The sequence below is a fragment of the Dipodomys spectabilis genome, unplaced genomic scaffold, assembly GCF_019054845.1.
Source record: "Dipodomys spectabilis isolate Male_0828 unplaced genomic scaffold, ASM1905484v1 ptg000096l, whole genome shotgun sequence".
Lineage (NCBI taxonomy): Eukaryota > Metazoa > Chordata > Mammalia > Rodentia > Heteromyidae > Dipodomys > Dipodomys spectabilis.
In genome coordinates, this window is record NW_024870773.1 from 840,031 (window position 1) to 852,263 (window position 12,233).

Sequence of the window (12,233 nt, forward strand, 5' to 3'; positions counted from 1 at the left end):
GCCAGCAAGCAGGTTCTGTTCTGGGTGACCTATGGCAGGAAGAGTCACTGCGTTAGTCTCAGACACTGAGACAGATCTCCTGTTTGTCTGTCTCTTCTCTCAGTTATCTGAGATGCTGCCCAGACAGCTGTTATCTGAGACAGCTGTTCCACTGATTCTTTCTTTTAAAAAAAAGTTAGCATTTACGGATTATACAAAGCAAGTTTTGTTACAATATTTCCGTACACACCCATAGTGTCTCCTGTGATCAGATCCACCCTCTGTGGTCCTGTCCTAACTCTTCTTTATTTTACCAGCATGTCCTCTCTTTCTTGCCTTCAATTCCACAAGAGGGAGGAAGCGTGCAGGACTTGTCTCTCTAAGACTGTATGATGCTCTCTAGTTCTGTCCATTGTCCTACAAAGACATACATGTCTGAATAATACTCCTTTGTGTATAAACACAACATTTATTTAGAACACTATGAAAAGTACACATTTTATTTTACTTAGGAAAATAAAACAAGAGATCATTTATTATTAAGGTTCATAGGCCAGTTCAATGGAAAGAAAAATGTGTATAGACATATAAAGTGACAACTTCCGTAAGGTAATAAATAGCAGACTGTTTAATGGCTTAAATTCAGCCTCTTCAGAAAGAAAGAAGATTGGCTTAGAGAAAGTAGAGCTCCTTTGTTTACTTAGGGTTCTGAAGATGAAATCCTATAACTTTTCTTTTCTAGCTCTGTGAGTGGTTGTGTGCTAATGAGCATTGCTTTAGGCAGTCCTCAGCTGGCTCCGATGAACTCCACGAGACATCTTTAAATGAATTTGTGAAGAGCCTTGTTCATGAGTATGTCAAGTCACCTGCTTGGGAGAGTAAGTCTGAACCATTCTCAGAACCAGAATGTGTCAGAGAGCTCTGCATTAGTTTGGGATTTGGGGTTACACAACTGTATTGTGGTTTACTGAGTTCAGATGTCCTTTTAGTCAAATCAGGTAGCAGTGAAGTGCTGTCTCCTGACTATACTTGGCCTGCTCTAAGATTTGAAATGTTACATGCCTGAAGGAGATGAGCTGAAAGCTTACCAGAGTGAGAACTGGACACAAGTCAATTTATTATTTTTTTTTCTTCTCTTGGGGTTTGAATTCAGGTTCTCAAGCTTGATAGATAGGCACTGTCCCAGTTGAGCCATGCCCTCAGTGTTTTTGTTTTACTTCATTTTCAAATCGCCTCTCCAGCTCCAGCTTTGCCCCAGATGGTCTTGGACCACAAATCTACCATCTGTCTCCTAAGTAGCTGGGGTTCCAGGCATGAAGCATCATCATGTTAGTATATTGTCATGAGCCATCCTCATATTAAGATAATAATATGTTCTGAGGTAGATACGTCAGTGTGTTTGAAATGTGGAAATATGTGGAAGGGAATTAGCTCATCTTTGTTTACAGGAGCTGGTTATATGTGAGCTAATATGAAAAATAATTTTAGAGAAAAAAATCTTGGAAGGATGTTTGCTTTTCTTCCCTTCTACCTCTTCTCTCTTCCCTTTCTTTTTACAAAGCAGTGCTGGGAAATAGAACCTAGGGGCTCTTGCATGCCAGGCCCTCTCACTTTTGTGTGCGTGGACATCCTTCCATTTCCTGGAATTGGTGATCTCTCTGCTGCCAGGACCTGAGAAAGTGTAATCTTTGAAGCATTTAACTAATATGTAAATTTTATTATTGAAGCTGAAGAAAGCTGCTATGTGATGCCTGACTGGTCAGAAGCCAGGCTGACAGCCCTGATGGTCTTGTTGGCTATAGATGTGGAGGGCCTGAGGACATCCTTCAGGTAATTACTGCTTTAATTGAAAAGGAGGGCTAATCATGCCAATGAAGTGACTCAGACTTTCCAGTGATGGGTGTAGAGTTCAATCACTGAACTATTAAAGGTAGAATTAGAGCACTGGTAATATACTATATGTCTTAAATTAACACATAAATAAGCATAGGGTATATTAGCTCTTTCAGAAGAGTAAATTAAATGATAAACAATTTAATATTGATTAGAGAAGGATACAGTAGTCATTGATTTTATTTCAGTGTTAGAAGGATGGATAAAATCCTAGCATAAGATTACATGAGATTAGATAGACACTTTCAGGGTCTAACTCTCCTGAGATTAGATGCACCGTCCAAGACCTAACTCCTTTATAAGCTTAGACAAACATTGCCTGGATCTACTCCTTTGTAAAATTCACTATTTAAAACAAGATTGAGCAACCTCATTTATATTTCCAGAGTGTAAGCAGACCAATTGTTACCAGATTATTGCAGTAAGCAACTTCATTAGATGAATCATGTAATTAATTTGATTCATATCAAATCTCTTAGGTAAAGTTATAATAGTAATGGTTGTGAGTTCTGCATCTTTAGGGTTTTGTGGTGTTTGTGTGTGTGCTTTCACACACCTTGTTTCTGTCTCTGGCATCCGTTTGTCCTTCTACATTGTGGAGGCCGGATCTCAGTAGTGTAATGTGTGTACAAACAAGGTCTTGGCTTTCCCTCCCCCGGTGTGGGAGTTGGACATGGTGGGCTTGCTGGGCTTTCTTCTCTAGCATTAGCCCATGATGCTGGGTGTTTTGGGTGTCCCTAAGATAACTTTGTGTAATTGACTCCATGGCAGATCGTAGCTGGGGAGTAATTCCTTTATGCTGTTGGGATGGTTGACTTAGATGTGTCTTTTGATACCTAGTGAAAAGCGGAGGACCCAGAATGTGTTGAGGATATTCTTAGACCCCCTGCTGGACGCCCTGGGGAAGCTTGGTACCAATGCCTACATGCCCTTGCTCAGGGCAGACCGATGCCTCCAGCTGCTGTTGACACTATTGCACACTTGCACCATGAGAGGTCCCACTTCCCAGGATGGTGAGGATGTCTTGTTAGTGTGGGCGTCTCTTGTAGTATTTGGCTGATATTTACAACGATGAACTCCTGCTCTCAACATTTAAGGAAAAGTTGTTCTTGTAGCCCAGTGTGTAAGCATCTCTGTTGTGCTGGGAATGCAATAGAGGTGCTTTAAATGCATTGATTGCTGTCACGTTTTCAATCATGCTGGCTCATCTCCAGACCATTTATGATAATCGCTGCTGATCACAAGTGTGTAACAGGGTCCAATTTCTGACTGTCATGAGTCAGGATGTTTTAGAATGTTAAAATGTGAGAAAGGCAGCAACTCATGCTTCTCCTTAACTATTCTCATCCCCGAGCTCCTTTGGAGCAGAAGATACTCCAAACAGGAAGTCCAGCAGCTAGAGGGACTCACCAAACTCACTCTTCAACTGAGACTTAAAAACAGCTGAGGCTAGTCCTTAAGGATGAGAATCTGGGGGCAGGGCAGGTCGGGGAAATACACCTTAGTTCTCAGTTTCCTTCTGACCAGTTACATTTGCAGTGTTAAAAATGTTGCCATGTAGGAATTCTAGAGCCTATTGTCACTAAGTCTAGGCCCGGCAGTGCTATTGGTAAGGTTAGAATCCAGTATCTTTATGAAATTCTAAATGTAGCTCCAAATGTGGTACCTTTATAATGGTAGAGAACAGATGGTGTGAACACAACAGAAAAGCATAGAATTTTCTGGTCCCGAGGGGCATTCATGGGGACACATTTGACAGACTATCACTGCTCAGTGTTTTCAGTGCTGGGCCAGGTCCTCTCTGAGTTTAAGAAATGGCATAGCTGGGCACCAGTGCCTTGCACCTATAATCCTAGTTACTCAGGAGGCTGAGATCTGAGGATTGTAGTTCAAAGCCAGCCCAGGAAGGAAAGTCGTGAGACTCTTATCTCCAATAAACTACTCAGAAAAAGCTAGAAGTGGCGCTGTGGCTCAAATGGTAGAGTGCTAACCTTGAGCACAAAGAGGCTCAGGGACAGACCCAGGCCCAGAGTTCAAGCCCCAGGACCAGGAAAAAAGAAGAGGAGGAAGAGAGGAGGAGGAGAAGGATAAGGGATGAGGAGGAATAGGGAAGAGGTAGAAGAGGAAGGAGAAGGAGGAGGAGAGCTGTGAGTACTGAACCTGTACAGCTTGATGAGTTTAGGGATAAGTCTGCACCCACCAAGCCATCACCGCTGTCATGACCTTAGAGGTGTTCCCCCATCCTCACGCTCCCCCATTACCATTCCTGTCACCAGAACGCGTTGCATTTTAGCTGTGCAGCACAGCACCCCAGGGCTCTGCCTTGCTGGTCTCCAGACCTCACTTATTTGCATGATGGATCCTGGGAGCCCTGGACTGTCCCCTGCCCCACCAGTAGTCCTGTTGGCTGCACAGTGTTGTTTGCGCTTTTTCAGTCATGTGTAGAGATTCAGTGCAGAGCCTGAAGTGAGGGAGCTTCATGGCTTCAGGCCTTAGGGTTAAGCCTCTAAGCTATTCCAGTTGACATTTGTGTGTGTTCTCAACAAGGCTCAGGTTCGCTCCTCTGCATGGAGATAAAGCATGTTACAGAAAAGACTCCTTTCTTGTTGAGTGGTCTTGGCACCATTGTGGAAGGTCAGGTGACTGTAGGCATGGGTTTAACAGTGATGTTGAGCTTGCTTTCTTTTTTTTTGCTAGTCCTGGGGCTTCAACTCAGGACCTGAGCACTGTCCCTGAGCTGCTTTTGCTCAAGGCTAGCACTCTACCACTTGAGCCACAGCCCATTTCTAGCTTTTTCTGCATATGTAGTACTGAGGAATTTAACCTAGGGCTTCATGCATGCTAGGCAAGCACTCTACCACCGAGCCCTGTTGTTTACCTTTCTTGCATTTATGGAAATGGTGTGTTACTGTAGGCAGTCTTCTGTGTCCTTTTCCACTCAGACTTTCCAAGGATTAATTGTCCTGAATGAAATCTTGTCAGTCAGCGAGCATGCAGCTTTCCTGTTCTGTTAGTCAGTGAGCACAGGGCTGTCCTAGTCTGTCAGTCAGTGAGCACAGGGCTGTCCTAGTCTGTCAGTCAGTGAGCACACGGCGAGCACTCAGCTGTCCTAGTCTGTCAGTCGCTTCTTGCACATAGCTGCACACACCTTCTGTCAGCCTCATCTTTGTAGCCAGGGAGAAGGGGAGCGGACCAGAGCTTGAGCTGGATGTTTTTAGCCAGTCCCCTGTGTAGTGATGACCACTGTGCTCCTGGAATTCACTTTCATAAGTGATTTGCCCTAGGACCTACCACAGATGTCCCAGAATTTCAGATGTACTTTGTGCCAAAGATGTCTCTTCTGGTGTTCCAGTGAAACACTTTCTCCCCGCAGACGAGGTGCCTACCCTTCTGGAGAACTTCATCCTGCCCGCCACAGAGAGTGTGGCCCAGTTCATTCTCAGGAGACTCACTGTGGATGAGCTGTGGAGTGTAAGTAGCTTCCTTTGTCCTATCAGTCAGTCACTGTATTAGAAAAGAAAGGAAGTGGCACTGTGGCTCAGATGGTAGAGTGCTCACCTTGAACTGAAGATGAAGAGCGCAGGGACAGTGCCCAAGCACAGAGTTCACGACCGACAAAAAGAAAAGAAAAATGACCTTAATGCGATGATGGCTTTAAAAAGAGCTGTCAGCAGTAGAAAGAACCACTGACTTGAGTCTCCTGGTTTTCATTCTACTCTGTAGTTAACTGTGGCCTGGGGAACTACGTGGCTCTTCTGAGTCCATTTCCCTGTCTACAAAGCACAACTGTACGTCTGTCCACTCCCCAGGATTTGGAAGTTTCAGATGACAGGATATACCTGATGCTTTCCTCTTCAGTGCATCTCAGCTCTGTAGACCACAGAGGTTCTGATCAGCAGGCTGGGGACCGGTGTACTTACTGCCCCACCAGTGATTGCTGGGGCGGGAAGGAACGCTAGGTAAACACACAGTGCGCTGCCAGTGGTCTGTCCTCTCTCTCTTGGCATTCCTCACTTGGTTCTTTGCCCAGTGTGAAGAAGGCTTTGAAATAACAGCCTGTGTGTTAATTCAGTTTGTTTGAAGAACTCTAAAGCTCAGAGTGTCAAGAAAGTCATAAGATAAACTTTCCTGAGAAGTTTTGTCTGAAAGCCTGATTACGTGCATTTGTGTGCTCACATAAGCAGGTGTAAAATTTCTGAAAGACTTTTGGCAGTTGGGTAGGGAGACTGACTGACAGCCTTCAGCTGCACCCTGCTTCTCTTCTAGCTTGCAGTCCCATCACACCCACAAACTCTTGTTAGGTTTTGCTCCAAGATCATTTTATTATTCTCAGTATATTATTTTTAGATTGTGGGAAAATACAAAATAAACAGAAGTATAATGAATCCACTTTATAATACACTCAACACAACCCAAATATTTTTGTTCAGAGTATGAAGCAGAGAATTGCTTAAGGAAGTAAACACTTACTGTCACCTAAGGCTTTACAAAGAATATAGAAGAGTAAGCTCAGCCTCTATATGCCACTTTCAAATTGTTGTAAAAATTTGCCCTGATAAGTTCGCTGTGAGAATCCTTAGTGCAGTGAAAGAGTGTGATAGCTTTTAAGAGGAGCCATATTCAATGACTTGCGTTTCTCCAGGAGAATGAGTCCTCGTTTGTCATATGTACTGAAGTCCCTGGCTGTTTTGGGGGTATTGGTGCCAGGCCACTGGGCTGTAGATGGAGGACCTGTCACCTCTGCCGTCCTGACTAGACCAGCATGGGCCTCCCCATCCCTCCCACCCCCTGCCCTGTTCCCAGCAGGCAGTGGCTCCCCCTCCCCCCCTCGTTCCCAGAGAGAACACAACCAGCAGGCAGTAGCCCCGTTTCACGCTGTGTAGTGACCAGAGGCCACCTGGCCCTCAGCCTCCCAGGCCATCCCTGAATGCCACAGCCAGGTGCCTGGCACTATCCCCTGGTCTCATGAGGGCTTCCCCTGCAGGTCATCCACTCTTGCCTGCATGCCCACCTCCTCCTTTTCTCCTGGACTTTCTGATGTGTTTTGAGGCAAGGTCTTGCTGTGTAAGTCAGTCTGGCCTTGAATTCACTATGTAGTCAGGGCTGCCCTTGACTTTAGTGATCCTCCTGTCTCGAACTCCCAGGTTCTGGGGTTGTGGTGAATTCAGTGGTCCTCCTGTCTCAGGCTCCTGGGTGCTGTGGTTACAGTGAATTCCATGGTCCTCCTATCTCAGGCTCTGGGTGCTGGGATTGTGTTGTGCCCCACTATGTCTTAGGAGGCCCACAGTCTGGTAATGATCCATCAACATACCATAGTAATTAGGGTACTTTTTTCCCCCTTAAGTCTTTCAAAATCCTGTGATGGACAGATTATCACTCCATTTTCTTGGTCAGAAATCTGAGGCCCAGAAGAGATTAAGAAGTCACTTGCTCTAGATCCCCAAACTAGTGACTGGTACAGCCACCTGGGCTTATGAGTCACAGCACCTGTGACCAGTTGGTTCTGCCCCTCCCCTCCCGTTAGCGTGGGATATTGGCAGATTGTACTCTTGTTGGGAGGCTGGGCCGCTGTCATCTTGAGGGGCTTGGGGCAGAGGCAGGTGAGTGCTGGGATCGTGATCCAGCCCTGGGCGTCAGAATCGGGGCTGCACACTTCCCGCCACCTCCAGTCTCCTAATGGGTGTGGGGTAGATGATGCGAGTGAGAAATGAACTGTGTGCTGAGAGCAGGGGTGTGAGCACAGGAGGGGCTGTGCAGGGCAGGCCTGACCGCTGTGGAGGTGGCTGTCACCAGTGGCTTCTTTGGGTGGGTAAGGGTTGGACTTGGCCTCTCACTTGCTAGGGCAGGTGCTCTACCATTTGGGCCACAACACCTTTTTTTTGGCCTTGGTTATTTTTCAGAGTGTTTTACATTTTTGCTCAGAGCCAGCCTCAGAATGCAAACCTCTTACCTACATCTCCCAAGTAGCCAGGATTGCACTTGTGAATTCCCGTGCCTGGTTTGTTGGCTCAAACGGGATCTCTTCTAACTTTTGCCCAAACTGGACTGAGCTGTGGAGTCTCTGGCCCATGGCTTGCTCACAGGTTTTTGTGTCTGCCCAGCTTGCAGATCTGGACCGCTGCCAGCTATACCTGCAAGTGTTCACCCGGCTCGCCACCCTCCATGCGAAGGTGGGGTGGAAAAGGGGCAATCCCGTCTGCAGAATTGTTCCTCCTCTGGAGAACGCTTGCATTCGCCATCTTCAGGAGATGGACAGTGGACAGGTAAGCCGCCCATGGCTTTGTCAGGGTATGTGGAGCACATTCTGTTGCCGCACAATACCTTGAAACAATAGAGCACGTTTGTGGAAGTGCTATGTTCAGACACTGCAAGCACTGAGGTGCCTGGCACAGCATATAGCAGCATGTGGAGATCCCACACACCGTCATGCAGACACAGGCAGACTGCCCATGCGGCCCTCTGCCCATGCAGACCTTCTCATGAGCCCAACACCAGTGCCCTCTCTGTGCAGCCCTTGGACGCAGCTTCCGTCCTCATCACCCACCACCCTTCCTCTCAGTACCACAGTGCTCCGTACTGCTCCCAGAACCACTGGGGGACATGGAGGCCCTTACCACAGCCCCCCACCCACTTTTCTCATTGAGCCTCCGTCCTACAGGCCCCACCAGGAGGGCGCTGCCCCTGCCGGGCTCCACAAGACCATGGAGCCCCTCCACAGTGCTCCCTGAATCACGGGAGGCTCTGTTTTCTTGCAGGTCCTTACTTCCTTACTCTGTTCTTCCCACCTAGGTTAGCAGGGTTGACTTCCATTTTCCTTGTGTTGGTGTGTGTGCATGTGTGCTGCCAGAGCTGTGTCAAGGTTCTGTCTAGGTTCTGTGTCTAGGTTCTGCCTTGGTTGCCTCTAGGTTCTGCCTGGGCTGTGTTCTGCTGTCTCTTGCTCTTCTCTGCTTCTGTCTTCACAGTGACCTGTGGTTCTCTATGTGTGGAGTCTGGGCACAGCATGCCTGCACTTGGTGGGGAGCTCCTGCTAGGATTCACACCCAGCTTTTTAAGCCCCAGCTCCATCTCACCCTCTGAGCTTGTGACTGCCAAGAGTACACCCAGCTGGGTGAAGACTTGTTTCTAACCCAGAGCCTTCTTTTCTAAACATGCCTCCATTCTAGGGTAGTATGAACTAGAAGAGGCTGCTCTCTGAACATGCATGAGCTCTAAGGACTAGTCTGTGGTGCTAGTTCTTAGCCCACTTCAAATCCAGTGTGTAGAGTTAACGGTGTGGCGTGTGTCTGGTTTCCTTGTCTCCCCCACGCTCCGTAGCTGGCGGAGGAAGGGGATGCTGGACTGTCAGGTCCCCACCGTGCAGACGTGGTCTGCAGGAAAGCATCTCTCTGTGTCCTCTCAGGAGCCCATGCTCGCTCGTCAGATCCAGAGAGCGGTGAGCATGGCTGCCCTGGCCGCTGTCTGTAAGGCTGCTAACCAGCAGCCTGCACTCCGGCCGGAGTCCCTCGGTGCTGGGCCTGTGGACAGGTTCCTTTCTGCTCTTCCGCTTAACCAGACACTGCAAAAGCCCTGCGTGGAGGAGCAGAGCAGCACGTGCTCCCTAGGAGGCGGCAGGTGGGTGAGGGGCTTCCCTGTGACAAGGTTGGTTTGGTCTTGTTTTGGATTTTGTCATTGCCTCGCAGAGTCTGGGAGGCGGAGTTCTCTGGGATGGGAGCACGATGGCATGCTCTTGTCCAAAGCCTGCTGGCCTGAGCCACATTTGTCAGGTGAAAGCTCCAGTCGCTGGGTAGCTGGAAAAAAGGTTTATGTATTAGTAGATAGAACGTGGTTTTCCATTCTAGAGATAGGAAATCCCCAAAGAAGGGGCTGGCATCTGCTCGGCCCTGTTCACCTCCTGGTGAGGAGACACGGGCAGCAGGCACAGTGGACAGGAGAGGGGCAGCCTGGCCGGCACCAGCCCGCTCCTGTGGGCACTTACCCAGCCTCCAGCCCATTCCTGTGGCTGCCATACCCATCCCCTCCAGAGCAAGAACTCATGGCACTGCCCCAGACCTGCCCCTCCCACCAACCCCTTCCTAGCACTGCCTGCCCAGGAGTGAAGCCCCATGCAGGCCTTGCTGAGGCAGACCATGCAGACCGCAGCACTTTCCTCTTTCTTAGCGTGCTGTGTGTGAAGGAAGGGGAGACAAATGTGGGTAAGTATGGCGTAAACAATTCACTTTTTATTTCAGTTATTCTGAGGAATTCCCTTTATCATCACAAGGATGGGGGAAGATAGTCGCACAGTTTATCCATGACCAGTGGGTCTGCCTCTCCTTCCTGCTCAAGAATCACCACACCCTCATACCTGCCTCAGAATGCGATGTCCCAGAGCCCTCTCTCCCCGCTGTCCAGATGCCAGCTGGGACGCTGCGGGCCGCACTGGATGCGCTGGCGGTCCTGCCTGCTGACCGAGTCTTGCCTGTGTTCTCCTGTATGAAGATGTTAGTTCCCAGGGTGAGAGTGCTGAGTGCAGGCTGGTGCCTGGCACCTTGGGGAAGGGGAGTTCCTGGCATGGAACTAGCACCTCCTGCTCTCCTTGCAGCTCCTGACCTCCTCTGAAGCGCTCTGCGCAGAGTCCTTCGACGTGGCTTGGAAGGTTACGTCATCTTCAAGCAACACTCAGCTGACCTTCTGGCCTAACTTGAAAGCTTTTGTTCAGTTCGTGTTTGATGACAAAGTTCTTACTGCTGCTGCGAAAGTCAAGGGCCGGGCTTACTTGAGAGTAAAGGAGGTGAGTGCCCTTGCTCACACATGTGACCGTGGTCAGCAGCCAGGAGGTGGCCTTGGTGAGGGGCTGCTGCCTGCGCTGTTCAGTCGCCCCGTTCATGCTGGAGGGCATGGAAGGAGGGCATGCGCGGGAGCCTGTCACATACCCACACCAGCATGTTTGGTTCTTGCGGTGTCTAAAACCGTGAGTTGCTGATTGGCAGCTGTGAATTGGCAACTCTGAGTGCAGTTGGCAGCTGTGTGCATACCTGGGTTTCCTCCTGTGGGATCATGGTGTCTGCATGGAGCCGGACTGTGGTGCCCCTGTGCGTGTAGCAGGACCAGTGTCCCCAGAGACTGCACACACCCCTTGCCTGTGCCCTATGAAGCTGAGCTTCATGGTTTTTCTTACATGGAGAAAATATTCAAGGTCAGTCCTCCATATTGACAGATTCAAACAGAAAATCGCATGTGAAAAATGTTTTGTATTCCCTAAACAGTGGGTAATGACTTCTCTAGGCATAGAAAATCATCTTGAGGAGGTTGGAAGTATGAGAAAGGGACTGTGCATGTGTGAAGGCAGCATGCAAATATGCCACATTACCTGAGACTTGAGTTCCTGGATCCACAGCCCCTACCATGGACCCCTCCCTCAGGAGCCTCACCTGGGGGCTCTCGCCTCCTGGGCCAGATGGGGAGATGGAGGTCCAGTCATTCCTCCCAGTAACCCTGCTGCACCGCCTCTCAGGCCCTACCTGCCCCAGGTACCTAGAGACCTGTCCTGCCTGCCTGAGGGAGACAGAGAAAGCCAAGATGTAGCACAGCATGTCCTATTTCCACCCTGCTGCCTTGGCCCTTGCATGGCTTGTGAAGTTCTAGGTGAATATCCACTGTAAATACATCAGTAACATTGTACTTAATGGCACTACTAAGAATTAAAAAAAAAAAATCCATGCTTAGCTGCGCGCCAGTGGCTCATGCTTGTAACCTTAGCTACTCAGGAGGCTGAGATCTTAGGACCATGGTTCAAAGCCAGCCCTCGCAAGAAAGTCTGTGACACACATCTCCAATGAACCACCAGAAAACCAGAAGTGGTGCTGTGGCTCAAGTGGTAGAGTGCTCACCTTGAGCTGAAGGGCTGAGGGACAGTGCCCAAGCCCAGAGTTCAAGCCCCAGGACTGACAAAAAAAAAATCTCTGCTCTGATTATTGATCGTCTTTGCAAAGTTGTGCTCAGTAATGAATTTTACATTTTTAGACCACTTATAGTCACATTGAAACTGTCATTTGAAGCTATTTGAACTGTTTTTAGCAGCATGGAAGTTTTTTGAAAAACTACATTTGTCAAAGGATGACATGATCACTGTACTTATTCTAGATCATGCACAAGGTCATTGAAATGTCAGCTGTGAAAACAGGCGTTTTCAACGTGCTGATAACTCATTGCTGCCGTTCTTGGGCTCTGTCGGCTGCCAGTGCGTCCCGGGGATCTCTGTCGGTGGCCAAAAGTTACTGCGAGCTTGTCCTGGAGGCTTGCGTGTTTGGACCTGTGTTCCGCCGAGATCAAAGGTGAGGTGCTAGTATTACAGTTGTCTCCCTTGGTAAGGGTGGTATCTT

General features: G+C 48.6%; 1 protein-coding gene across 1 annotated transcript in view; it reads left to right on the forward strand.

Moving 5' to 3' along the window:
- Nucleotides 1-12,233, forward strand: part of Tarbp1 (TAR (HIV-1) RNA binding protein 1) — a 37,858-nt gene that overhangs the window by 14,364 nt on the left and 11,261 nt on the right. Inside the window, exons 10-18 of the mRNA XM_042686286.1 lie at nucleotides 722-857; nucleotides 1,707-1,809; nucleotides 2,713-2,885; nucleotides 5,246-5,343; nucleotides 7,974-8,135; nucleotides 9,272-9,483; nucleotides 10,101-10,365; nucleotides 10,454-10,642; nucleotides 11,995-12,185. Coding sequence (XP_042542220.1) covers nucleotides 722-857; nucleotides 1,707-1,809; nucleotides 2,713-2,885; nucleotides 5,246-5,343; nucleotides 7,974-8,135; nucleotides 9,272-9,483; nucleotides 10,101-10,365; nucleotides 10,454-10,642; nucleotides 11,995-12,185 — 1,529 coding nt within the window. The remainder of the gene's footprint in view (nucleotides 1-721; nucleotides 858-1,706; nucleotides 1,810-2,712; nucleotides 2,886-5,245; nucleotides 5,344-7,973; nucleotides 8,136-9,271; nucleotides 9,484-10,100; nucleotides 10,366-10,453; nucleotides 10,643-11,994; nucleotides 12,186-12,233) is intronic.